Source organism: Xyrauchen texanus, chromosome 41, assembly GCF_025860055.1.
Source record: "Xyrauchen texanus isolate HMW12.3.18 chromosome 41, RBS_HiC_50CHRs, whole genome shotgun sequence".
In the NCBI taxonomy this organism is placed as follows: domain Eukaryota; kingdom Metazoa; phylum Chordata; class Actinopteri; order Cypriniformes; family Catostomidae; genus Xyrauchen; species Xyrauchen texanus.
Window position 1 is genome coordinate 19,218,178 of NC_068316.1, and position 27,719 is coordinate 19,245,896.

At 36.8% G+C, this 27,719-nt stretch overlaps 1 protein-coding gene and 1 pseudogene across 2 annotated transcripts; one reads left to right on the forward strand and one right to left on the reverse strand.

The window, feature by feature from the left end:
* Positions 1-6,070: 6,070 nt before the first annotated feature.
* Positions 6,071-12,186, reverse strand: LOC127634142 (thiamine-triphosphatase-like; annotated as a pseudogene).
* Positions 12,187-13,275: 1,089 nt separating this feature from the next.
* LOC127633966 (zinc finger homeobox protein 4-like) lies at positions 13,276-24,926 on the forward strand. Of its 2 annotated transcripts, XM_052113334.1 has the most exons (5): positions 13,276-13,406; positions 17,402-17,560; positions 17,634-17,694; positions 18,381-22,246; positions 22,405-24,926. In XM_052113334.1, the coding sequence occupies exons 1-5, from the start codon at positions 13,401-13,403 to the stop codon at positions 22,777-22,779; spliced, it is 4,467 nt and encodes a 1,488-aa protein (XP_051969294.1). In that variant the 5' UTR covers positions 13,276-13,400; the 3' UTR covers positions 22,780-24,926. The 2 variants fall into 2 exon arrangements, with proteins under 2 accessions (XP_051969294.1, XP_051969295.1); XM_052113335.1 differs by lacking the exons at positions 13,276-13,406; positions 17,402-17,560; positions 17,634-17,694 and adding an exon at positions 17,709-18,265.
* Positions 24,927-27,719: the final 2,793 nt, after the last annotated feature.

Consider the following 27,719-nt stretch of genomic DNA (forward strand, 5'->3'; position numbering starts at 1 on the left):
AATGCAGAAGAGCTGAAGGCCGCTATTGAAGCATCTTGGTCTTCCATAACACCTCAGCAGTGCCACAGGCTGATAGCATCCATGCCACGCCGCATTGAGGCAGTAATTAATGCAAAAGGGGCCCAAACCAAGTACTGAGTACATATGCATGATTAAACTTTTCAGAGGGCCGACATTTCTGTATTTAAAATCCTTTTTTATTGATTTCATGTAATATTCTAATTTTCTGAGATTCTGAATTTGGGGTTTTCATAAGCTGTAAGCCATAATCATCAAAATTATATCAAATAAAGGCTTGAAATATCTTACTTTGCTTGTAATGAGTCTATATAATATATTAGTTTCACCTTTTAAGTTGAATTACTGAAATTAATGAACTTTTGCACGATATTCTAACTTTTCGAGTTTCACCTGTATAATTACAAATATTCAGATAATTAAAATGCATTACATTCTTGTTGCAGAAGAGTTCATCATTGATAAGACAATACAAAAAGCGGCTTTAGAATACAATGTATTGTTTACTACCATATTATTGATCATAAGTCAATCATTGGCATACAGTTCACAGCAATCCACTTCATAAGTGAATTTGTCAATCAGTTCGAGATTTATTATGAGGGCTTGTTTATGGGCCTGTCAATGTTCACCTGCATCAACAGATGCTTGTGTAGCGTCTCGGGTGCATTGCATCATAAACATAAAATTTTTAGGTCACTGTATCAAGTTAAATATAGTTTAATACTTAGAATACATCTTGAGATCCCTTAGTTCGAATTTGCGCGTCATCAAGTATTTTGAACGCAAGAATGTAATGCATGTTTGTTACCGAGCGTTACCGCACAGCTGAAGTTTCACTTACTGCCCTCTGGAGTAAACAGGTGGTACTACAAACGTGCATTTCTCAGGAATCCGGGGAAATTGCGATTAATGGCGTGATCACAATGTATAGTCAGGACATTAATAATGTGAAAAATAACTATTACAATTTGAAAAAATAAAGTCAAACCTCAAAGTGGTCTTATCAAAAAATCCTCCCTGTGCAGCAATGACAGCTTTGCAGATCCTTGGCATTCTAGCTGTCGGTTTGTCCAGATACTCAGGTGACATTTCACCCCATGCATTTTGACCACACTTAAGATTATTTTTACACTCGGTCAAAAATGACTGAACATAACAGGAGGGTTAAAAAAATGCATTACCTGTGCATTCATTTAGTGGATTTTATTGATAATCCACCCTACTAGATACATATATAACAATAAAATCAAAGAGTAAATATAAGATTGTTTATGATGAATCATAGTTTATAAATAATGGCTTAACCTCTGGTTTAATGTTGATCCAGAAGAATAAAAGACTTGGGTCTGTGCTCCTAGATATGCACACAAATGAAATGAGAATTGACAGAACTGTTACAGGAGCTCAGATCTGGCTTCAGGCTCACATGATTGCTATGAGAAATCAAATATGACAAGTTGCTCTACTTTTCAGAGAGAAAACAAAGGATGCAAACAATTGTCCTTATATACCAACTGACATTAATTTAGTCAAGTCCTAACCAAAGAGATCCCAAACTTTGTGCAAATATTAAAACATGAAATATGACATTAATGTACTATTTGTGTATAGTACATTTTGTACAGTACCATCATTTTATAAAGTAATAAGAGTAACACCTTAAATTGTAATGCATTATAATCATTCTCAAATGCTTCTTCCTTGCCATTTTTTTCTTTTATGTTTTTGATTAATCAAATTATTTAAGTCATAACACTGAATTTAAACAATTTCCTCAAGTTATTTATTAATCTAGGTACAGTATCATCAAATGTATGAGCTATTTCTGTCACACTAATCACTCACTCTAACTAAACTTCTGAACAACGAGTCATAATTACAACTTTTAACTTTTGTTTGAGAGACCCCAAGGCCCTTAATAACTCGAAAACCTCATTGGTTGATACTATATTTTTGTAAATAAAATAAAAACTTCAGCCATACGCCATCAAAAATGTTTCATTACTTCTGTTGGGATCCACAGATATACAGTAAAACATAATAATTGCAATACATTTTCATATGCAACATTTTACTGACAAATTGACATATAGAAACAATGTTACTATATGAGATAACATTCACACATGATGGGAACAGAGGGAATAATGTCTTCAAAAAAATCTACTGGGTCATGAGTAGGTCAAAGTAACAAATTACAACATAAAAAGAAATTGAAATGAAAGGAATATTCCGGGTTCAATACAAGTTCAGCTTAATCTTCAGCATTTGTGGCAAAATGATGATTAACACAAAAAAAAGATTTCTCTTTTCTCCTTTTCTATAAAAAATGCAAAAATAGAGGTTAAAGTGAGGCACACAATTGAAGTGAATGGGGAATTTTACAAAGGTTTAAAGGCAGAAATGTGAAGCTAATAATTTTATAAAAGCACTTACATCAATTCTTGTGTTAAAAATCATGTATTATTTGACCTGTAAATGTTCAATTTTAGGGTTTGCTGAAATTACATCATCATGGCAACGAAGATGAGATTGGCTATAACCTCACACCAAAAAGGTTAGAAAGCAATTTTGTCACCCTAAAATCATGTAAATACATATTGTTTGTCTTTTGGCTGTACTTTTGAAACAGTGAGTATTTTAATGTGAATGGATTGGACACATTCACTTCCATTCTACAGATTTGTACAACAGATTTAGGAAGGATGAGTCATAATACATTTTTGTGGTAATCAACATAACGTCTGTCAGTTGAGCTTAACTTGTATTGAACTCCGAATATTTCTTTCATTTCATTTCTTGTTTATTGTGTTAATTATATATAATAATAATAATAATAATATGTTAATTATTAATCAGAAATCATAACATAAATCTCAAAATGTTAAATGCAAATCTTTATCTAGGAAAAAAGGAAACTGTTATTCTGTCCATATCACATTGTGTATAGCTGACTTCATGTAATCATTAATCCTTTTTAATGACTTTCTGGATGTTTTACTCCAGTGCACAAGTGTGTTTAGTGGGATTTATTCGTCAATGGAGATGGTGGATGATTTAAACCAGATCTGTATGTGTGGGGGTTAGGTTACGGTTAGGCACTGCCAAAGCCAAACAAAAATAGTGTAAAACAGCTGCTGTGAGAGAAGTTAAATGTGAGAACTTTCAAAGCAACAACACCATGTGGCTTCATTTGATCACCTGTGTAAGTGTTGTAGATGACAGGAAGGTCACTGATTGTTTGGAGAGAGAGAGAGAGAGAGGAGAGAGAGAGAGAGAGAGAGAGAGAGAGAGAGAGAGAGAGAGAGAGAGAGAACTTTCAAAAGATTTGAGAACTTGAGAACTTGAATGGATGTCTGTAGGATTGTTAGCTTACTTAAAGCTTGTATTAGCAAAGATTACAAGGCATTCATTGGTTTGGATATGAAAAATACACCTCTGTCTCTCTTGCTCTGTTCCCATCTGAAAGTTCTGTTGCAATAATGGCACTTTAATTGTTCCCTGTCTCACTGTAAACCCTGCACAATGGCTTCCCTTCATTTCAATGAAAATAAAAATATATACTGAAGGTGGTTGAGTAAATACCTAAAGTCATTTTCTGAGGCATATCAATATAAATTAATCAAGGTCTGAATGTATAAGCTTTGCAATGGGGAAAAGAAAGCAAAAGATACTTGCATTTTAAAGTGAGTATGCAGCGTCAGTGCCTCATATTTCACCTCTCCTAATATTTCCATCATAAAAGCCTTCTCTCTCTTCACTCAGCCTAAAGACTTGTGGCTGAAATAAACACCTCCTGAATCACTCTACCATACAAGCTCTCTTTTATTTCAGCTTTGCACACGTGCTTGTCACCTCGGTGACCTCCCCTTCTATATTTCACCTTTAATTTTTTTTATTATTATTATTTTACAATATTTATAGTGTATTATTTATTGTGTATTTGCAGTGCTTAAAATTCAAATAAATTGTTTTGCTTTGAAAAAAATAAATGCGTCAAAATTGGTGAAAACAATTGTTTTAATGGCACCAAAAATGTTCATATTCCTGCTATAGTTTGACAGATCTTGCCAAATTTTGAGTTCTATGAAACTACTTAGTGTAGATTTCCTCAATAAAATAATAATAATAAATAATATATATAAATATATAATGAATTTCTTATTTATCTTATATATATTATATTATATTATATTATATTATACTATATTATATTATATTATATTATATTAAAGGAATATTCCAATATATATGTTAATCTCAATTGACAGCATTTGTTGTATAAAAAGTAATTTTGACTGATTTTGACTTTCTTAAAAAAGAAAAAAGCTAAAATCAAAGTTACAGTGAGGTACTTGCAATGGAAGTGAATGGGGCCAATTTTTGGAAGGTTTAAAGTCAGAAATGTGAAGCTTATAATTTAATAAAAACATATAAATTAATTCTTCTGTTAAAACTCATCTATTATTTGAGCTGTAAAGTTGTTTAAATCATCATTTTTACAGTCGTTTTAGTGTTTGTTGACATTACATCATCATGGCAATGAAGTTGTAAAATTGGCTGTAACTTTACACAGAAAAGGTTTTCATGTTTACAGATTGAACCTATTCACTTCCATTGTGCTGTGAGTGTCACACTGGAACAAATTATTTATTTAAAAAAAAAAAGAGGGACAAGTCCAAATTCATTTTTGTGGTAATTAATCTTATACCACTAATGCTGTTGATTGAGCTGAACTTATTGGACCCGGAATATTCCTTTAAGATATTTTTGGACACGCAAGCCTTCAATTAGCTATTAGAAAATGTTTAACCTTTTCTGAATTATGGATATTTTTATTGTTAAGGAATTCTCATATAAGAAACAGGCTGAGATAACTATATAATATTAGTAATGTCATAACAGAATCGCATTGCACCATATATTCACTGAACACCTACAACAGTGATAATAGCTCCATCTTGTGAGTAAATAGTGGCACATGACAGTATGAGGATAGACAAACTCAAAACAAACATCTTGATTATAACAGAAATAATATTATAAATTATAATTAGATAATTATATTTTATACAATTCAGGTTTTTGTTGATCAATAAAGTCTTTCACTGTTGCTTGTCTCTGGTTTACTTGAGAGGAGAGAAAAGTGCACTATAATGCAGTGCCATTCATTTTCATAAATTATTGTTTATTTTCAAAAAAATAAAAAATACAGATGTTTATAGTTTTATTTGGATATTTATTTAATATACACATGGTCAAAAGTTTTGAAACGCTTAAATGTTTGAAATTGGCTTTGTAGACAAAAATATAATTGTTCCACAATATTAAGTTATTTCATTATAAAACTAACATTTAATTACAAAACAAAGTTTTTTAAAGCGATGACTTGGACCAAATAATAAAGGAAAGCAATAAGTGCCCAACATAGATGGGAACTCCTTCAATACTGTTTAAAAAGCATCCCAGTGTGATACCTCAAGAAGTTAGTTGAGAAATGTCAACAGTACATGTCTGCAAATTCTAGGCAAAGGGTGACTACTTTGAAGATGCTAAAATATAACACAGTTTTGATTCATTTTGGATTTTGTTTAGTCACAACATAATTCCCATATTTCCATTTATGTTATTCCATAGTTTTGATGACTTTAATATTCTATATTCTAATATTTTCACATTTATTCTAAATGTGAAATATATATATAATAAAATAAAGAATGAGTAGGTGTTTCAAAACTTTAACCTGGTAGTGTGCATCAATGGTAAAGTTTTTTGTTTTTTTTCTGTTCACTTGAGCTGAATTTGACTGGCCCAAACATGCACTGTCTTGCATGATGCAAATGATCCTTTCTTAATAGTCTCTCTCTCTCTCTCTCTCTCTCTCTCTCTCTCTCAAAAATAAAGACATCTCAGCATGGATTTATTTTTGTTACAGAAACGTTTTATATCTTAAAATAAGGATTTTTGTGTAATTAATCACAATCATTGACTACCAGTTATGTTATGTAACTGAATATTTATCATAAAATAAGTGCACTAAGGAGTTTTGCTAGTGGTCTGGTCGATATCTTTGAAGCTGGACATGCATTTTCCCTTCAACACTCTTCTCACTATTCAGACCTGAGGTGAAAGACAGAGGAAATACATTAGAAATACAATTTTAACGCAACAACACTATTTCTCTACTTCTAATAGGTTATATAACGTTCAATTGTTTGTCCGGTTTAACATGAATTTTAAACGCGCAAATGTTAAAAGTAAAACAAATATAATAATAGGCGATATACTAATGGGTCATATCACGAGAAATATATTTGTCCTTAGTCTGCATGATATGTGACCGGGGCGTGAGCAACATCGTCCACGTCTCTTCCTACTGCAACGTTGGGCAGTCACGTGCACTTCTTTATCAGCGTACTTGGGTAGAGTTGCAACAGCTGGCGTAAATTCTCACCTAAGTTAGGACGTAAAGCTCACACTAAGGGCTTAGTAACTACTAGTTTGTTTGTAACTAAGTCAGTGCTTATTCGGTTGTACCACCTGTTCTTAGGGCAGATTTTATCTAGTAGATCGTAAACTCTCCGTTAAGTGATGCGTAGTCGCACAGAATGACGTATTTTTTTGTAATCCAATCAGTAGCCTATAAATTTGTAAACAGGAGCCGCGTGAACTGTCAAAACGAAGACGTACAATCTAAGAAGTTATATTAACACATTACATATTTAATTTAAAATATCTTTCATACCCTACACATGGAGGACAAAAAAATGTGTATGCTGTCGCCTATTACATTTTGCACTGATCCAGTGGCAAAATAACGTAACGAAAAGCACACTTGGAGGCTTGGAGAGAGTGCGCCGTTTCGGTCTGTTTCATGTTGGATATCAGTCGATATCAAATCAGTTATCCGCATTATTCACTCTATTTTAAACAGTAAACGAGCATATATGTCCACATCATCATAAATATCCAAAGGATGATGTCTGTCTCGTAAAATTCTTCGACGAATTTGCGGTACATTATATTCATTTTCAATGATAATCTCAGCGATGTACTCTAATCTGGCTGCCATCTCATTCCAGCCATTCGTTATTCACGGGCTAAGGCTGCCGTAAATATTTTGTTTGTAGGTGTATGGTTACGTCCTACGTAAGTTTAATGGTGCAACGCTCAAATATTTAGTAGTGTGTAAATTGTGACTTAGTGCCCATTTACGCAACAATTAGGCTAAATTAGAATTTACGCACAGCTAGTGCAACCGGCACCTGCTCGTGATCCTTTAATAGATCAGAGTTAATTTAAAGGCAAGTCAGTCCACTCTGCGGTCATTTTTGGAACACAATCGGGCATGCTGGGCAGCTTTTTCTTTTTAAATAAGCGGCATAAAAGCACAAAACCTATCTAGGCCTACTTGAATGTGGAAATACTGAAATTCAGCATGCAAAATAGTCTCTGCCTGTTACTCTCCGCTCACTTTGAGAGTTTCAGATCTCAAACTCCCTCTTCAGTCCAAAATGTGCATTTATTGTTTCCACTCTGGAAAAAAAAGAGGGAACTCGTTTTGAAATCGGCCACATTGTGACGTCAGGATGTGATGTTTATTGGATTGTCTCCACCTCCACAGCAGACAAATCGTCGCGATGAATTAATAGAGATAGCTTACGGTTGTTTCTATTGTATTTTCCTTCATCGGTGCTATGTCGAATAAGGTCTCCAGACGTTGTTCTGTTCCTGGTTGTAGAAAAATTGTATCTCTGCATCGGCCTCCGAAGGATCCAAACCTTAAAAACCAGTGGCTGAAATTTATTTTTAGCGAAGTGCCTGATCGAGTCAATGTGGGAACCTTTGTTTGTTCTAAACATTTTACTATTGATGCTTTTGTGAATCACTCACAACATGCTGCAGGCTTTGCAACGAAACTTTTTTTGAAAGATGGAGCAGTGCCAACTATATTTGACCCGACAGTACAGCCAGTAAGTGAATAGTTTATTTGTTATGTTTCATCAGGACTCTAATCATGTGTAATTTATTGCTATAAATACATAAACGGATACGAAATATTTGTTTGAGGTTAAATTATCTTAAGAAAGCAAAGTGAGGTTTGAGTATGTAGAAATTCTTCACGTTTTAAGTTAGTGTAGATAATCTTCGAGTTGAGCTGACCAAGTTCAACTTTTATAAAACGCTGTTTGTTCTGCTCCATTCCACTGCTGGATTATATGTATGATCGACTCATGTCAGCGTTAATTGCTGGGCTTGAGTTAACCATTAGAAGCATTTCGAATCCAATATGTCTCTCTGACTTTGTTGTTCTTGTTATTTTGAGTTGGATGTGTGTTTTGTGTAAACCCTGAATTATAGTTTTTGTGGAGCTGGATAATTTTCCTCCGATTGAATTTCAAACATGGCTGTGTATGTAAAGCGCAACAGTCGGGTTCCGGAAGTTAAAATACAGTAGGTGCATACCGCCACCTGCTGTAGTGGAGTGTAAAGAGACTGAAGCCTAAACAATATGCACTTTATCTGCACGTATGCACTCGGCCATCTAGTGTATGAATTTTCAAAATATGTAACACCAGGGTCCGTAATTAACATTTTAGCATGTATTTAAATACATTTATCAGCCAGTCAGATTTCTTGCTGTCGTTTATTGTTTTTTCAGTGCATTTTACAAGTGGATTTGATGGACATGAGGCAAATAAACAGGGTTGAGCAGAATCCTTAAAGGGGTAGTTTACCAAAAAAGAAAATGCAGTCATTGTTTACTCATCCCTGTGTTGTTATAACCCCATATGACTTTCTTTCTTTTTCTTAACACAAAGGGAGTAATTGTGAAATTATGTTGTGCTCAGTGATGTCACACAATGGAAGTCTATGGTAACCACCTCTCCAAACACCAAAAGTACACAAAGTTATAATTCAGAAGTTTAATAAATTATTGTATGTGCCTTGTTCTGAAGGCATACGATAAGGTTAGGTCAGAAACAAACCGAAATCGAATTGATTATTTAGTCAAACTCTTGACAAACCGATTGATTTCCTCTGTGCGTTCATAAGTTTGCACGAGAGCAACAGTTCACGTAACCCCTCCCCACGAGAACAACAGTTCACGTAGCCCCTGCCCGCGAGAGTTTCGCTTTAACCAGACCAGAAGTGAAATTAACAACAGTAAACTCAACACGGCTGCACACAAACCAGAGAATAGAACATACAAAACACATCTGAAGTGTTTTAAATCGAAGAATAGATGCATTTCTATGCCCAGCCTTATTTATTTGAACTGGAGTACTCGGAAATCAAAGAGAGAGAGAGAGTGAGAGAGAGAGAAGAGTCTAAAGGCAGCCACAGTCACACCATGTCATAACCAGGCAGCAAACGACAAATGATAAAAGTTGTCTTTTCTATGTTAATCAGAGTTTATCCTAACCAATGAGTGACGGGAAATTCTGTGGATCGCTTGGTTTCAATTTGTGGCATCATGCTGTAAAGCCCCCAAATTTATGTAAGCTATCTCTTATATGTAAACAGTAATGTATTCCGAAACGGCGCATAAAAAAGTAAGTATTTAGAACACAAGAATACATATTTATAAAGGCATGAAACAACTGGAAGAATTATGTGTGATATGTCATTATCTTATCTGAACCGCTACATCTCCACTATTAACATCTAAGTGAGTCTAAATGGCCAGCTAGCTATTTGTCAGCAAATTTCATTAACTTAGCACTACCTTGATTTCTTTAAATTAGATGTGAAATTGGACACTGATATTTTTCTTTATGGAAGGCAGAAGGCAAACAGAAGTCAACTTCAATATCTTGTCAACTTTCTAATAAGAAAAATGCTGTCTGTACCTCCAAGACCCAAAATCCCCTTGCTCAGACATTGTATAGCTTCCAAGCAGGGTTGTTTGTGAATGTGCAGAATGGCATTTGTAAAATTAGCTATTTTTTATATTTTAATCTTCTCAACCCATTATTTGACTTGACTGACAAAGATTATTACATTTAAACACAAAATTGGATATTAAATGCAAATTAACCATATTTTTGTGATGATAACTGGATGCCACAAATTTAAACATGCAAATTGTGAGATACTGTGGCAACAATGTAGTATATTAATTATTCTAACTTCCATATTTAGGCCTATTTATTCTTTGTATTTTATTGACACTTATTTTTTGGGTGCTTTTACTTCTTTAACACCTTTTGATTTTAATTTTAAATTGTATTTTTTGTTTTGTTTTTGTGAATCACTTAGTATGATATATTACACAGCAATTACAAACATGGGAAACATTGTATCATGCACTTTGTGTAAAAATGTGGCTATATTCTTTCTGCACAGCTGACAGCGCACTGATTAAGACAACAATATACAATTGACTTTGACTTTAATCAGTTTTGGCTTGCAAGTAATCATCCTAGTGTTGACAGAAATTCACCCTGTACACATGACCACACACAACACATCAGCTCACCCAGTTCTGCAGCGATTCTTGTAATTCTCTGCAGAGATGCATTCATGTCACTTCCTTCAGGCACCAGTCAGCCTGGTCCAAATCCACTCGCTGTGCACCCTCCTCTCTCTGTAGTTTGTAAGAACAGCAGTATGTCTTGTACTCGGCAAAACATACTAGATTTAGGTTAGTCAGCAATTTTGTATCATCTGCTGAACAACTCTCTATGTCTTCATTTTCTGTGACCTTGTTGATTTGTTCCCTTTGTGAGGAATTTGATTCACTCCCTACAGCGGTGTGCTCCCTGATAAGCTTCCTGACTTCTGATTGAATCAGAGGGAAACTGGTTATTTCTCTGTCTGTATTGTGTGCACAAGGTATCAGTTTCATCCTCTGGTTTAGTCCCTGAAACTGCGGTGCATTTCAATTCCCAAAATCCCTCTCGGCATCGCAGCCAGAAATCTTTTAGAGTGAGGATGAAATCTGGAGAGTCAAAGTATTAGTCTTGAAACTGGCCAATACATTTAGCTGGGTAGAGATAAATAAATAAAAAAAATTGAATATTAAAACATTTACACAAAATAAAGTAAAGCAATTAGTATGGTTGCATGTAATTTCAGGGTTCCAAATATTATTTAAAGGGTTAGTTCGCCCAAAAATGAAAATTATCTCATCATTTACTTGCCCTCGTGCATGCCATTCAAGATGTGTATGACTTTCTTTCTTCTGCTGAACACAAACGAAGATTTTTAGAAGAATATCTCTGTAGGCCCATACAATGCAAGAGAACATTTTCATTTATCCTTTTATCCAAAGTGACATACAAATGAGAACAATAGAAGAGATTAATCCAAAGAGGGCAGTAATAAGAGAAGTGCTGTAATACAAAGTTGCAAATTGCTTAGAGAAGCACAAATACAGAGGAAGGTGAGAGATGATGGTTAACAATATTTTTAATTTTTTTTGTGTGTGAATGGTGTCCTGAACTTTGATGGTCCAAAAAGCACATAAAGGAAAAAAAGTAATCTATATGACTCCAGTGGTTAAAACCACGTCTTCAGAAGCAATTTGACAGGTGTGGGTGAGAAACAGATATATAAAAAATATTTCATTTTTTTTACTATAAATACTCCTCCCTTCCCAGTAGGTGGCAGTATGCACAAAGAATGTGAATCGACAAAAACAAAAGTTTAAATTCAAGTTTGTAAATTGATTTTCACATACCGTTCAACATTTCTTTAAGATCACCAATTTATTACAATTATAATAATAAGTAAATAAAATATTATTTATTACATATAAAAATTTATTTCAGTGTTCATATATTTTGCAAATACTTTTACTGAATGAGTGATACACTATTTAAGGTATTTTAATTTTGTAATATATTATCAATAACTTCCGAGGAACAATTAATTAAATATATTTCAAGAAGTGCTAAATGTTGAATAAAATAATCAGGCAAACTGGATGCAAAGGAAAGAAACGGAAAAGCAACATTGCTTAAAATGTAACAAGATTTTAAGTTAAAATTAGATCATTCATTATACCCATGTAAGAAAAGTTTAAAGTAAGATCGCACCTCCAATATCCTTTAGAGTCCTCTTAATTTCTGCATCACAAACGAATTGTCTCTCCAACTTTACAGTTATTTTGTCCCATGAGACGTAATAATAAAAACAAGAGATACCGTTCAAAGTCATTATACATAACGCACACAAAAAGTACTAAATCAGTAGATTACAGCAGAGATTGACTGCGTCTCACTAGACAGGGAGCTCTGTAAGTTTTGAGACGGCCTATATTAAATAGTGCGCCAAACCTCATAACAGCTTACTAATCTTATAGTTCCATTGTAATTATATTGTAACTACTAATGTGGTTAAAACTGGTTGGGGCAGTAATATACAATAACAAAGAAGCAAAACAATACGAAATCAACAGCAAGGGAAACTTGCCAATCAATCAGTGTAATGAGGACAGACGTACATACGCTGCACAGGGGGTCCTGCGTGGCTGTTTCCGCTCAGGCACATGAACGGACACCCTGATTTCTGCGCGTCATTAAGCGCACTGCATACGCAACAAAGTGATATTAAGGATTAATTTTTGTATGTAGAAGTTGATAAATATCTAGGTTACATAACGATTCTTATAACAGTTATATGTCTCTAAACGTATGACCTTTGCTAAATTTGCCTGCAATTAAATCAAGTAGCACACGTGGACATTAGATCCGCTTTAAGAACTTTATATTATATATCTTAAATAAGAGCCGAAATTGGCTTATTTTTACTGATAGGCTTTTTTAATGTAATTTTACAATTGCAATTTTATTTCATAAAAAATATCTTCGTAATTTATACAATTTGTGATTTTATACGATAAATAATTTATTAATTTGAATATATTATCGTGCAAGAATAATGCATTAATTATATATAGTTTATACATTATTATTATATGTTATAATATATATGTTATGTTAATAAATTATAACATATAACATTATTATACGTTGCAATATATGTTTACATTTACAGTATCTAAGTTTAAGCTGTCAATTAGGCATTTCTCATTTTGTTTGTGCTGTGTTGAATATTTGCCCTCGTTGAAACGCAACGTTTATAGCGACAAAAGCTGCAAATATTAAATTATGGCAGACATTGTAACATTGTTCCAACATGATTTTTAGGTGTGTTGGATCATTTAATGAACCGTTACTGTGAAGGACATTCTTGGAGAGAATGAGCAGTCAGCTTTTGGGGGAGCTGTCGTGTGTTTACTAAAGGAGAGCAATGCAAGAGAGAGGACGATAGAGTGAGGGAGTGGGTAACGGACGGACGGAGGGAGGGAGAGAGAGAGAAAACTTTTCAGTTTTAAAGAGCGAGAGGAAGCGTGCGCTGGAGTCCCAACCATGCAGGTAAAGCATTAGCTAATTGCTTTAGTCTTAATTAAAACGATGTTGACGCCGAATTGGTCACGAAGTTGCGATCGTGGGGGCAACGCGCACCTCATCGCGTCTCGAGCAAGACCGATAATATGATGCATGGCATTTTAATGTGAATATGTTGCAATTCGAGTGTTAAATTTCCAAACTTTTCTACCTCGGTCTGTCGTTTTAGCCCCACCACCCCCTTTCGCAGTTCGTTGTGTTGCATGTCTCTCTTTTCAAGCAGCTACGTGCTTCATCCATCGTTAATGACTGCTCTGCATACTTGTTAAAACACACTTATGATGCTCAATTGCTACATTTTATATTGAATAACTAACTTAGACGGAGAAACGGAAGGTATCGGGTCAGATAAGTACCGTACTTGGACGGCTTGTTTTGTAACACATCAGTATGAAGCAATCCCAATTCATTAATTAAATAGCTTAGTAGGTGTAGGCCTCAATTTCCCCTGTTGCGCGGACGGCGGGCGGAGAATGTTTCAATGCCCGACCAACAAGCCACAATCAGGGGGGCGAGAAACTAATCAAGCCCGAGGTTTTACATCGAAGAGCCGAAAGCTTATTTACACAATTCAATTAGTGCATTAAACCGTACTTGGTTGCAGCATCTCGCCCAGTGTGACCGTTTAAAACTACAATATAGCCGACTCAGCTCGCGTTTTGTGTATTTGACAAGTTTGTGGGCGATCTGCTGCTTGAGACGCCATGCACAATTAGTTCACCAATTTGTTTAGTGTTGTTAGCTGGGCTAGCCATGTGAAGTGAAGTGTCACGAATGTTTATCAGTAAAAAAATGGCTTCTTTTGTTTTAACATCAGCGCTCAAGAGGTCACTAAAATAAATCTCTTAGCAGAGATCAAAGTAGGGAAAAGGGGTAATTAGGGCGCCAGACTGCGGCGCGATGCACTTTAATGGGGTGTTTGACGTGTGTGTGTTAGCTAGGCAGGCTAAATCTCTCCTAGTTTCCAATTGATTTAACAGCGTACGGGACTTGCTAATTAGGCTGTGGGTTAATTAACTAAATAATCAAGAGTTATGACGGTCACATGAGCGTGAATTCGCTCGCAGTCGAACGGTAGTGTCCTGCGGCGCGTGGGTTCGTCTATCATTGACTTTTATGAGAAGTTATTAGTACTTGTGTTGTGGATTCAGTGCATGTTTGCAGTCTAGCAGGGAAGCTAATTAGCGTGGCATTGTAGCACTGTTGGCATTTGGTCTGTAAGCATTATTTGACAGTGGCATGCTAAAAACGTTATCACTTAAATTACTACGCATGCACAAGCATAATTAAGTCGCATGGTTGAAATTAAGATGTTAATTAGCTGCTGTCGACGAATCTGATATTTATGTTATTGTTTTTTAAGATACATCACTTACATCCCCAGGGGATTTGCACCCATTATCTGTTATTTACAACCTAAGCCACCTTCACATGGGGCAACAACATGTTGACAAAAAGCGCACTATTATTTCACTCACATCAGCATATTTGAGGCAAGGTCATTATTTAGGTCTTCTTTGACGTTAAATAGCCTAGTTGTTGCTGAACTGTGAAGTAAATGTTTAATTCCCCATTCAAAAATGTTGTTTGTTTGAGTGTAAACAGATTTGATTAACATTGGATACCACAATTAATGTGAGGTACATTTAAAAATCATTAATTATATACAGGTCACAAGGTAACAGTGACTTGTGATGTGGTTGAAATAACATGGCTACATCAGTAAATCAGATTTGGTCTCTTGCAGTAGTACTGATAGATGTGTGTAGCACAGATTGTGTGGCCTATATAGGCTAAATAACTACAAGCCACCATGTCAGACAGACCTTATTGAGGAACATACTCAAATAGCTGAATAGGCTATTGCGCCTCTTATAAAGGATGTTTATTTTTGTTATATTTATTATTAGTAATATTTATTGGGTGATTTAAGCTTATATTTAATTCTGTTAGAATTTATTTGGGAAGTTGGAAAGAATTGTATTAAAAATTGATACTGACATCTATTTTTAGTCTTTTTGTACAACCTTTGGGGGAAAAAAAATACTTTTTTACTTTGTGAAGTGTTGCACTGGTTTCATATACCTCTCAACATTCTTTCAGATCACTAATTCACCAATTCACCAGTGTGAAACCCTGATTACAATACACAGCATGTTGCATGGCTACTTGAAGTAAGAATATATACTATGTAGACCATTTCAAGGACTGTTCGTTGGTGACATCAAGTGATGTCATTGTTCCATGAACGCTTCCTCCTTTTCAAAACAGAGACTATTTAGCAGAGACAAGCCACTTCTATTAAAATTAATGGGAGAAATTGGAATGCCCAATGGCAGCCAACGCTCAATGGCTGTAGAATGGAAGTCCCGCCTTACAAGTAAAATAGCCAATCACCTTTTAGATACAGAAATTGCCTGTCAATCAAGGTGTGAACCTGCATGCACATTAGCAATACAAAATGGTAAAAATGCATTATCTGAGTTAAAGACGCAGAATTTATTATACCAGTTGTGATGGAACGACACGCCCCTCCCCTCCCGTTTAGCGGCACGTGACTGGCTTGCCTGAACCCAGTGAAGAGCCTCATCACTGTTTCCTTTAAATACCGAGCACTGCTCTCCTCGAGAGACCGGTCTATATCTGCTGGTGTCTTCGCAGGTCAAGGAACGGAGTTCCGGTGCGAGTCTTCCCCTGTCTTCACTGCTTTTCTTCACATAGCCCTTTCCACCACGATTCCCCTATGTTCTGGACATTTTAAATAAATGCCTCTCCGTGGCCAGATGCAACACCCACTGTGTCCGTCTCTTGTTCACCCATCCTAAGAGTGTTGTCAGATTTTTTTATATTATATTCAACATTTTCAGATAACAATTTTTTATTCTGCTGTATAGCTGCTAAAAAATTTGTTGTTTTAAGAGTTTTACATATTTATATTTGAAAACAAGCCAAAACAAATCAAAAACCTATTTTGTTGCAGTGTATAATGAGACAAATACTAAACTCTCTCACCTTTCTGTTCACTTCAATCCATCTTTATCTCACAAAAAAACAAACGATCTCTTATCAAAGCTGCATATTGCCAATTTTCTTCATAAGAAATGCACAGTGACATATATTATGATTCAATAAGTCACGAGCATCACGTTATATTCTAGCTGTATTAAGCGTGTGCACTCGAGGGATGGTTGTCCCTGCGACAGATTGTGCATCAGCCAGGTGCAGTTTCAGTCTCTTCCCCTCAGATGGGGACATTCACGCAACTCATAGAAGAGGCACAGAAAAATTCCAGTTTCGGAGTTTGTAGTTATTTACATGATCTGCTATAATGCATTAAATATAACTGCATTAAAGATGTAACGCTGGGGTGTTTCCTTTAAAGGCCCTCGACACGCAAGTTTTGATTCAGTGGAGCAGAGGGGCAGCGCCAGCTCCTCTTATTCCACAACAAAACTGCTACTTTGTATTTTTGCATTATAATTCCCACATACTTGGCGATCTACATCACCTTAAGCTGTTTGGAAAGTTTAGTGTGCATCTGGACTGTGAGCTGTGTGATTCTTTCCCTCCTAAGTCTGGCATGAACTGCTGTGCTGCTTTCATCATTAGATGAAAGCTGCACTTTAAAAGTGATCTCATGTTACATTAAAGTGATCTCATGTTACATTAAATTAGATCAAACTACTATTCGACAATGTAAATTTTGGTTGACAATTTTCTTTTATTGTCGATGTTGTCGAAAACGTCAACTAATCGTTTCAGCCCTAGTTGAATGGATCCAGAAATGTGTTTTGACTGTCCTAATTCCCAATATTTTTGTTTACATTCTTGAAATGGTCTACAATATAATCTAAAATATATGGAGCCTTTTGTAAATTAGAATGAGAAATAATATTTGTAAAGTAAAATATTTTTAGATCAATTCAATGTTACTTCATTTAGTAGTGCCAATTTGGTTTCAGGAGGAGCCAGGAGAAACGCTGGGAAGTGGCAGCAACAGGGGGTCGATATGGCTGTGTCCTCTATGTCAAGAAAGTCAACCAGACCGTGTGAATCTCTCTCGTCACCTGTCAGAGAAACACAGTGTCCTCCCTGCTTGCCTTGAAAAATTACTGGATATTGTGAGTATAGTTACAGAGATATTGATCTTGTTTGTGAATCTTATCTAAATAATTGGTTGCTTGTTTTCATAAGGCTGCTCCCAAGAACCCTTCTATTGCTGAGGATGAAGAATCCAAAGTCCAAAATGATGCAGGTGAGTTTTGATCATCCATAATATTCTCAGAAGTGTTTGTATTTGTGCAATATTGGTCCAACACTGTATCCCAGCACCCAGATCATGGGTTGCAATGTCATTGATACCAGGCTTAGTTTATGCACCACTGGACACTCAGTTGACTGTATTGGTGACCACCTTGCCTCAGTAGTTTCCATGGGAATGAAACACCTGTGGGTTGTTGCCTATTGAGGGAAAGAGTGAGGTCCCCCACAAGTATTAAGTTTTAATAGCAACTACTGGAAATGATTGTTAAAAAAAAAGTAGCACCTGGACTATTTTATTACATTCTACTGATTTCTTTCAAAAATGAAAGAAATGTTTTTGACATTTTACATAATATGTATTGTAAAAATTCACATGACTTTCTTCTGTGGAACTAAAAGCGAGATTTTTGGCAGAATATTAGGGACACAGCCTCGGTCACCTTTCACTTTAATTGCATCTTTTTCCATACAATGAAAATGAATGATGACTAAGGCTGTTGTTTTGCCTAACATCTCTTTTTGTGTTCCATGGTTGAGTCATATGGGTTTGGAACAACATGAAGGTGAGTTAACGATGACAGAATTTTTGTTTTTGGGTTAACTATTTAAGAAATAACATAAATTTGTTTTTACTAATTTTTACTAATTTATTTCTTTTTATATATATATATTTATCAGATGACACATCTCAGTTGAAACATTTAGAGAACACCAAGTCCCCCTCAATGGCTTCCCAAAATGAGTGTGAATCTACAGATGCAGGTGACAAAGATGGTTCTTTACATGAAAAAGATATTGATGAAGAGATGGAGGAAGTGAGAAATGAGGATAGTGATGATCAGGACAATGTTGAACAAACTGTAAAAACATCAGAGGCTTCTGTTAGCAATGGCAGGTCCACTGGCAAAAACAATGTAGGCTCTGAGGGTGATAACCGTCCATTCAAGTGTAATGCATGTTTGGAGTCATTCCCCAGCAGAACTGCGCTGAGTGTTCATTATAATTCAGCCACCCATATTCAGAGGATGAGAACAGGGGCCGTGAAAGAAAATGACTCGACACCCTTCCTTGCTCGACCTTACGTCTCCAACAAACCATACCAGTGTGCCATCTGTCGTGTCTCCTACAATCACGCTATCACCCTGGAAAGTCATTTAAAATCTGTGTTGCACCAGAGTCGCAGCAGGAGTGCTGGGAATGCTGCTACTAGTTCCACTGCAAATACAGGAACTGGAACCATGGATACAAACATGGCTGCAATTACCATGGGAAACACCACACAATTAGTTAACGCCTCCATCAGCAATTGTGTCACACAAGCAAACCTGACCACAGCAGTAACGACCAAAGACGGAGAGCAGGTGCAGCCTCAACTAGCACCCTCATTACTTTCTTCTCCAGTGGCCTCTGCACAAGCAATGTCTGCTATTCTCTCTCTCCTGACTTCCAGCCCAAATTCTCTTCCTCACTCCATCCTTCCTTCTCTCTTTACAACTGGGGCATCTGCAACACCTGGGGCAGCTACCCCACAGCTTATATCCCAGCCTCAGATGCTCATGCCCCTGATGTTGAATGGGCTCCAGACCCAAATTCAGGGCCAGAATCCAGAGTCTCCGGACCAGCTTTTGCAACAAGCAGTGCCAGTTCTTGGTCTCAGTGCCGCACAACAGGCTCTCTTGGCCCAAAGACTCGGTGGCTTACAAAGTCATTGGCCTGCATTTGGCCTCCCTAACACCACTCAAATTAATTTGGAAGAGACAAGCAAGACAGAAATACAAAGTGAGATAAAAGTTGAGCCGTCTGATCAGCAAACGTCACAGAAATCTGATGTGGACTGGAAAATTGATATAAAGAAAGAGATGTGTAACAAGGTTGTAAACAAAATAGAGCTCAGCCAATTGAAGAATAAGTACATGGCTGATGGCACGATGTGTGATGAAAATGAGCAAGAAGAAAGTAAAATAGAAGTTGAGATAACAAGTGAGGAGGTTGATGCAAACTCCAAAGTAGACCATGCTCTCAGCCATACAGGTACTGTTAACAGCTCTTGTCCTGTTAACTGCACCTTTCGTAACACTAACCTTGCCTTAAGATCTTCAGGCCATAAGAGTGCTAAAGCTCATCCCCACTTGTCTTCAGGATGTCCTATGCTGACTGAGTTCCAGACTCAGGTTCTGTGGGCCTTTCTAGAGTCACGAGATGAGGCTGAAGGATCTAGCCCTCAGCGGGAAGATTGTGAAGCCCTCGGCAGAGAGGTGGGGCTAACCGGGGAAGAGGTACGCAAATGGTTCTTGGATGCCCGGAATGCAAAAAAAAGGGACCGATTAGACAGCTTCCCTGATGAGAGAGATGGAAGTTTGGAGGATGACGAAGGTGATTTAATGATAGATGAGGGTGAAGACGAAGACAGTCCATCAGCTACAGGCAGTTATGCAATTGACTTATCCTGTAATGCAGAAAGAGAGAGTGAAAGTATTGATAAGGGAAGCCCCCGAGAGCTGCTTTTGACCTCTGACTCTGAAAATGAAGAGTTCTACACCTCAGTTATTGTGACTGATGAAGAGAGTCAAAGTAGCTCTGTGAGGGAAGATTCAGGCAGTCCGATCAAACAGCCTTCACAGGTAGAGACAATAAAAGGTGAAAGGTCAAGTGGTGGTGGAAAGGTTCTTCGCTCTACCACAGTCTTTCTCTCGGATGCAGAAGATGAATATGATGATGAACTGAGCACAAAGAGAAAAAAGAGAAAGAGTGAGATTGACAAGGAAGATGTGGAAATCAAGCGAGAGAAACAAGATATAGATGTTGATCTTCAGTTGGAGGCACAAGCTGACCCCCCTACTCCTCTTTCAGTTGCAGTTGATGATCAGGGCATCCCAACTGGTATCTTGCAGTCCCTGTCCCTCTCATTGGCTCCACTTTCCTCCCAGTTATATAGTCCTTATGTTCTCTCACTTCCTTCATCAGTCATTGGAGTTGGGGTTGCTAAAGGAGATCGGGGTAAAGTGACAGCCTTTTCCAACCCTCAAGCAGTTGCTGCCACTTCTCTTACACTCCCCTTATCTAATGGTAATGATTGTGAGTCTGCTTTAGATCTAAGCATTGGGAAAAACCACAGCTCTACAATGTCATCATCTGTCTCTTCAGCCAACATGTCCTCCTTACAGAAAACCACTTTGCTCGATGGTCTGGGACTGAGACCAGCAACTGTTGGCATTCCTGGAGATAGAGGGCTTATTGTTGTTCAGGTAAAGCCAGATTCTGCCATTGCAATCCCATCTTCCAATAAAAATACTTTATCAAATCGCAATAATTTGACTAAGACTAGCACTGTATACATGAGGGCAGCAGAAAAAGTTAACACGTCACTCATGGGAAGGGATAAAGAGAAGGAGCGAGAAAAAGAGAGAGAGCATAAGAGGCCTAAAGTACGGCGGTTCAGGGACATGAGAAGATCCAGGACCATCATTCATGCTGATCAGCTGGATATTCTCTATGGATGCTATTTCAAAGATCCAAATCCAGGAAAACACGAATTTGAACAAATATCTGAGTGGGTTAACCTTCCAAAGAAAGTGGTTCAAATCTGGTTTCAGAATATGAGAGCTAGGGAGCGCAAGGGAGAGGTCCGTTTTATCAGTGATGGCACTTTGGCAGCTGTTGGAAAACCTCTCATTAAGTTCACGTGGCCACTCTCTAAGCCCATATTCTCAACCCCACCTAAATCTAACCCAAGTCCCTCTACTGGCTGGACCTCTTCAAAACCCCAGACTGGAAATGTTCCTCCAAAGATTAAGGTGGTCAATGAACCTCTGAAAATCCCCACTCAAGGTCCAAGTAGACCAAATGAGAAGCCACCCTTCACTGTTGTGTCCACAAGTCCATCATTAGTACCAAAGACCAAAGCAGAAACGACTCCCATTACAATGGTTAAAATAGCTCCCAAGGCAGTAGCCAGTCCACTTGCAGTTCCTTTGTTAGTCAGTGGGACTTCAACATCTCAATCTGCTCAGAAAAGGAAGCTTGAGGAGGTAAAGGCTGAGTTGGACAATACAGATGAAGAGGATGTTGATTTCAAAGGTCTTGAGTCTGGGAAATTGCTGAAATTGTCCACAATGCCAATTAACAAATCTTCTGCCTTGGCATCTCAGAAACCCAATGGACTCAAATGCTGGTCTCAAAAAGGTCCATTCAAGATAAACACTCTATCAAGAGAACAGTTAGGCCTAAGCTCTCAGCGACCTATATCTACCCCCACCCCCGTCCCCACTACACCATCCCCTGTGACGGTTACTGCATCCTGTGGTCAAATCCAAAAAGAAACAAGTTTTATGCAGCAGAACTCCACCCCAAGGCGACCTCGAACTCACCTGAACGGTCTTCAGCTGTCTATCCTGCAGTCATGCTATGAGACATGTGCTCATCCTAATGCACTGGAGTGTGATGCGGTGGGGACACAGCTTGGGCTTCCACTAAAGGTTGTGCAAATTTGGTTCCAGAATACACGTGCAAAGGAGAAACGCTGGAGACTTCAACAAGAGAAGATGGTAAGACTTCTCTTGTCTTATTTTGCAAAGCAATATCATTTTCATTACAATTAGAGTCTGTATTTTCTTCAGAAAACTTCTCTGATTTTACTGATACAACTTTCTTTAAAGAAAATTAAATAGACATTTTCTCTTTTTATGGTTCCCTCTTTACACAGTCTGCTAATCCCAGAGACCCCTCTAAGAAGGTAGACATCAGTTCCGGTAGCTACCTACAATACAATGCCCTCCGAGCCAACCGTCCCATCCTACCCAAACCTGTACAACTGACAGTTGTGGAACCTACTCCGTCATACACCATTGGCCAGTCAACAGGCCGTGAGACTCTAAGAGGCAAGTGTCAGGCCTGTGGTGTTGAATTTGAATCCAGGGCTGCAGCACGTGACCATGTCTTCTCGCCTCGGCATCTTGCCACACTGAGAACCACTAACTTCGGTCAGCCAGCATTGGTGATGAGCAATGGATCTGGTACTGGATCTACTGGTGTTGCTAGCCAGTCTTCTTCCCCATCACCAGCTAGCAGCTCCAGCTAAAGAATTAATTAAAGCTGGTGCAGTTTGTGGATGCACTAGACTTCTTGGCTTTCAATAGACAGAATATGGGTGCTGGTCTTTTAAGCTAATGTTCTTTTCAAGGCTCTAAGAGTGGGGTATGCCCAGATGACTCTGGCCATCTCCACTTGCTCTCCTTGGATATCAGCAAGACATTATTACATAGAGTCTATACTTACAGGGCTCCTTTTAATTAACTATTGCCACAGCATCATTTTACTATAAATATTCTACTGAAATGGTAATCATGGACATGCTAATGCTTATGTGATTATGGTCCATCTTTCACAACTTCATCTTGGTTATGTCTGGTAATAATCTACTCACATTCACACAAAACACTTTATTTGATTGGGAGAATTTATGGTAAGGAAGCACCCAAAAACTCAACCAAAGTGCTATGGGTTGTCAATTATGTTTTGGTACTGCTTTTACTTGAGCCAGGGTGGTCTTTATTAGCCTGTTTTAAAGCCTATATAGATAAGTTGTTTCTAAACTAATTTATCTTTGATTGTCTTGTTGATTCAAAGAAATGTATTCTGTAAACAGAAGTTTTTGATAACAACTGGTTTCATTGAAAGAAATGTCTATACTAACAGTTGATGGTAATGAAATATTAGGGATGAAAATTAAAGCAGAGAATGTGTTTAGTCTGGAATCTGGAGAATTTGGGAGAGTGTTCTGAATCCTAACACATTAAAACAAGTAAGTTTTGAACCATATAATAGCTATTTTTAAACAGCCATCATGACAATCCTATGTTCATCAGCAAAGCTCTAGTTGAAACGTTAAGGTGTCAGATGGTCATCATACAGCACTTTGACCCTTTTAAAATCTCAGACAAGTTTTATAGGTTTTTGTGTTCCACAAAATAAACATAATTTTGTTGTATGGTGAAATACAGTAATGTCAAACTATAATAAAGTATTAATCAGCTTTTAATGTTATTTTTAAAGAATGTGCATTGCACATAGTGAAACGGGGTGGGGGTGAATCAGACCTAGCCATTGTGAACGAAGCCAAAGTCAAGTCTTTACTTAAACAATTTTATATAGATTTGTGGAACATCGAAAATTCTATACCTTATACCCTCTGAGCAAAATAATTTTTAGTTTAGGGAATATCCCCAGCTTGTCGATATGAAATTAACACAAAAATCATTTATTTATGTAAAAGCAAAAGCATTTTAGAAGTATGGGAGGAAGATGTCATTTTTTTTTTTTCTTGTTTTTTCATTAAGCATTTTGTGTTGCAAACCAAGTGCTCATACGGAGTAGATTAAAGTATTGTAAACCCACCAGAAGAGAAGACGGTGCCATTTAGTGGACCTGGAAACTATTCATCAGGGCAACAGGAGGTGCAATTTGAAGGACATGAAATAATAAAGATGATTTTCCTTTTTGGTTTTATTTTGTATATTATTATTGATACTATTAATACTTATAACAAAATGCAAAACTAAAAAAAAAAAATTTTTTTAATGAACTATATTAAGAAAATGATATTCCAAAGTTGTTTCTCTTGTTTTGTCTCATTAAAGAAACCAAAAAGCAATCTTGATTGGAAGTGTTCATAATGCAAACCACAAAGGAACTACCCATACCTTGTCACTTTGAACTAGTCCAGGGTTTAAGCATGAGCTACAGAGCATTTAAGACAATTCAACTTGGAACACTTGAAATTCATAGAAACATTCTGTTTCAGTATATCCCAGCAAATACAAGTTGTTTTTGTTAAACGTAGTGTCAAGTTGTAGCTCATATTGAATGAACTTGGACTGGGTTGTAGTACAGTGCTACAGGACGTGGGATCGCACGATGTAGCACTGTTCGGAGTATATAGGTAGAATATGGAGAAATGCTTTATATTATCTTTAAACTTTTTTTTCATTGACACTTATCATTTGTTATAACTGTACTACTTACTATTTCATAGTACTCTCATCACTGTTTTATTATTGATTCATAACTATTTTGAATGGCATCTCAAAGTTAGAGATGTTATTGATATGCATATTGAATGATAATGGTGGCAGTCTTGTTATGAAAATTAGACTTGATTAAGCTTGTTTTCCCACTCACTTGTACCTCCAGTTTGCATTGGTTCTCCTTTTTTTTTTTTTTCTTATGCAGAAAACAAATAAACTGAAGTTTATGTATTAATGTTTCCATTCCTTATAATAGCCAGATGATTTATACTGAACTACAGTTCAAGTCAGAAGTTTACATACACTTAGGTTTGAAGTCATTAAAACTCGTTTTTTAACTATACAGATTTCATAAAAGCAAAATATGGTTTTGGTAAGTCTAGGGCATCTACTTTGTGCATGACACAAGTACTTTTCCAACAATTGTTTAAAGACAGATTGTTTCACTTTTGATTGACTATATCACAATTCCAGTGGGTCAGAAGTTTACATACACTAAGTTAACTGTGCCTTTAAGCAGCTTGGAAAATTCCAGAAAATTATGTCAAGCCTTTACACAACTAGACAATTAGCTTCTGATAGGCTAATTGGAGGTGTACCTGTGGATGTATAATAAGACCTACCTTCAAACTCAGTGCTTCTTGGTTTGACATCATGGGAAAATCAAAAGAAATCGGTCAAGATCTCAGAAAACATTTTCTGAGCAATTTCCAAACACTTGAAGGTACCACGTTCATTTGTACAAACAATAGTATGCCAGTATAGACACCATGGGACCACACTGCCATCATACCGCTCAGGAAGGAGACTTGATGCGAAATGTGCAAATCAATCCCAGAACAACAGCAAAGGACCTAGAGAAGATGCATAAGGAAACAGGTAGACAATTATCTATATCCACAGTAAAACAAGTCCAGTATCAACATAACCTGAAAGGCTTCTCAGCAAGGAATAAGCCACTGCTCCAAAACCAACATAAGAAAGCTAGACTAAAGTTTGCAAGTGCACATGGGGACAAAGATGTTACTTTTTGGAGAAATGTCCTCAAGTCTGATGAAACAAAAATTGAACTGTTTGACCATAATGCCCATGTTTGGAGGAAAAAGGGTGAGGCTTGCAAGCCAAAGAACACCATGCCAACTATGAAGTATGGGGGGTGGTAGAATCATGTTGTGGGGTTCCTGCATCAGGGACTGGTGCACTTATCAAAATAGATGGCATCATGAGGAAGGAAATGTATGTGGATATATTGAAGCAACATCTCAAGGCATCAGCCAGGAAGTTAAAGCTCGGTCGCAAATGGGTCTTCCAAATGGACAATGACCACAAACATGCCTCCAAAGTTGTGGCAAAATGGGTTAAGCACAACAAAGTCAAGGTATTGGAGTGGTCATCACAATACAATGACCTCTGATTGCTAAAAAAATCTGTGGGCAGAACTGAAAAAGTGTGTGTGAGGCCTACAAACCTGACTCAGTTACACTGACTACAATTTGATGAAAGAAATAAAAGCTGAAATAAATAATACTCTACTATTATTCTGACATTTAACATTTGTAAAAAAAAGTTGTGATCCTAACTGACCTAAGACAGGGAATGTTTTCTACAATTAAATTTCAGGAATTGTGAAAATCTGAGTTTAAATGTATTTAGCTAAGTTGTATGTAAACTTCTGACTTCAACTGCATACAGATATAAATGGACATAGTTGGTTAAAGTGTAAAAGTTTTACATAACTCATTGAATCACTCTGTGACTCAATGCTAACAACAAATGGACCACATTGGAGAGAGTTGTCGAGTAAATGAAAAAAGAAAATGAATTAATTGCACAAAAGGTAACAGTGGTACAAGAGTATTAGCAAATCATTGTTATTGGGAAATCATTGCAAATCATTGCAAAAACACAGTAGCAAAGGTAACACAGACATTTATTTGAATGGACTTGTGACCATATTGCTGAAATATTCTGACAGTCATTGTAAGCTTTCACCTCATGATGAATGATTTTTGCTAAGAATTTTCAAACATGTGCCTCAGAGCTGGCAAATGCTGTGGGAAGCTAAACTGGAGGGATCTCACACAGTAAGACATTCTACAAAGAAGTGGAATGCATGGTTGTCATCCACGCAGGAAGGCATTGTTGAACCCAAAGCATAAAAAGCTTGTTTAGCTTTTGCCAAGGCCCATACTGATAAAGGTGCAGACCTTTGAGAATCCATAAGCTTGTCTCATGAGCCCAAAGTCATTTTTTGTTTTTGGATCTGATGGAATCCAAAATGCGTAGTATACAGTGGTGGTAAAGTTCTTATATGGGGATTTAGGTGTGCTGAAGGTGTGGGGGAGTTGTACGTCATCAATTGCATAATGAACTCACACGTTTTTTTTTTTTGTTGGTTTTTTTCAAAATCTTAAAGAGAAGATTCCACCCTCTCTTCCCACCATGAAGTTGGGCACTTTTTTTTATTATTATTACCATGACAACACCCCTAACATTTTTCTAAAGCCCTTGCTGCATTCCTATGGATAAAGATGGTATGTCACCCAACCTCAACCCTATTTAAGCACCTGTGGGGTGCAAGTCGAGCATCACTCCCCATTAAACAGAGTACTCAGGGAGGTCATCCTCCAGGAGTGGAAGAGGATGTGTGTGTCAATGTATCAGGAACTTGTACACTTGATTTCAAGAATGGTCAGAGTATTATTTAAAAGTTATGGAGGACTTTCTAAGTACTAAAATATAGTACACTATTTGAATTTGTTCAAGGGTGTACTCATTTTGGAACCCTTTACAAAACTGCCTAATTAAATTATTTTACAGATATTAATAACGTATATGTTAAATACATTTAAATGTTGTCATCTTCACATAAATTGTATTCATATTTACTGGGGTTGTGAATTTGAAGCACAAAGTTATATAGGTTAACCTAACCTGCAGCGGCTAACGGACTGGTGTAGAGCCAACAACCTGTCCCTGAATGTCGACAAAACAA

What these genes read in the sequence shown, in the direction of transcription:
- LOC127633966 (XM_052113334.1), top strand. An exon ending in CAAAGTCCAAAATGATGCAG is followed by an intron (nt 17,695 to 18,380) that starts GTGAGTTTTGAT and finishes TATATTTATCAG; the next exon opens with ATGACACATCTCAGTTGAAA. An exon ending in GACTTCAACAAGAGAAGATG is followed by an intron (nt 22,247 to 22,404) that starts GTAAGACTTCTC and finishes CTCTTTACACAG; the next exon opens with TCTGCTAATCCCAGAGACCC.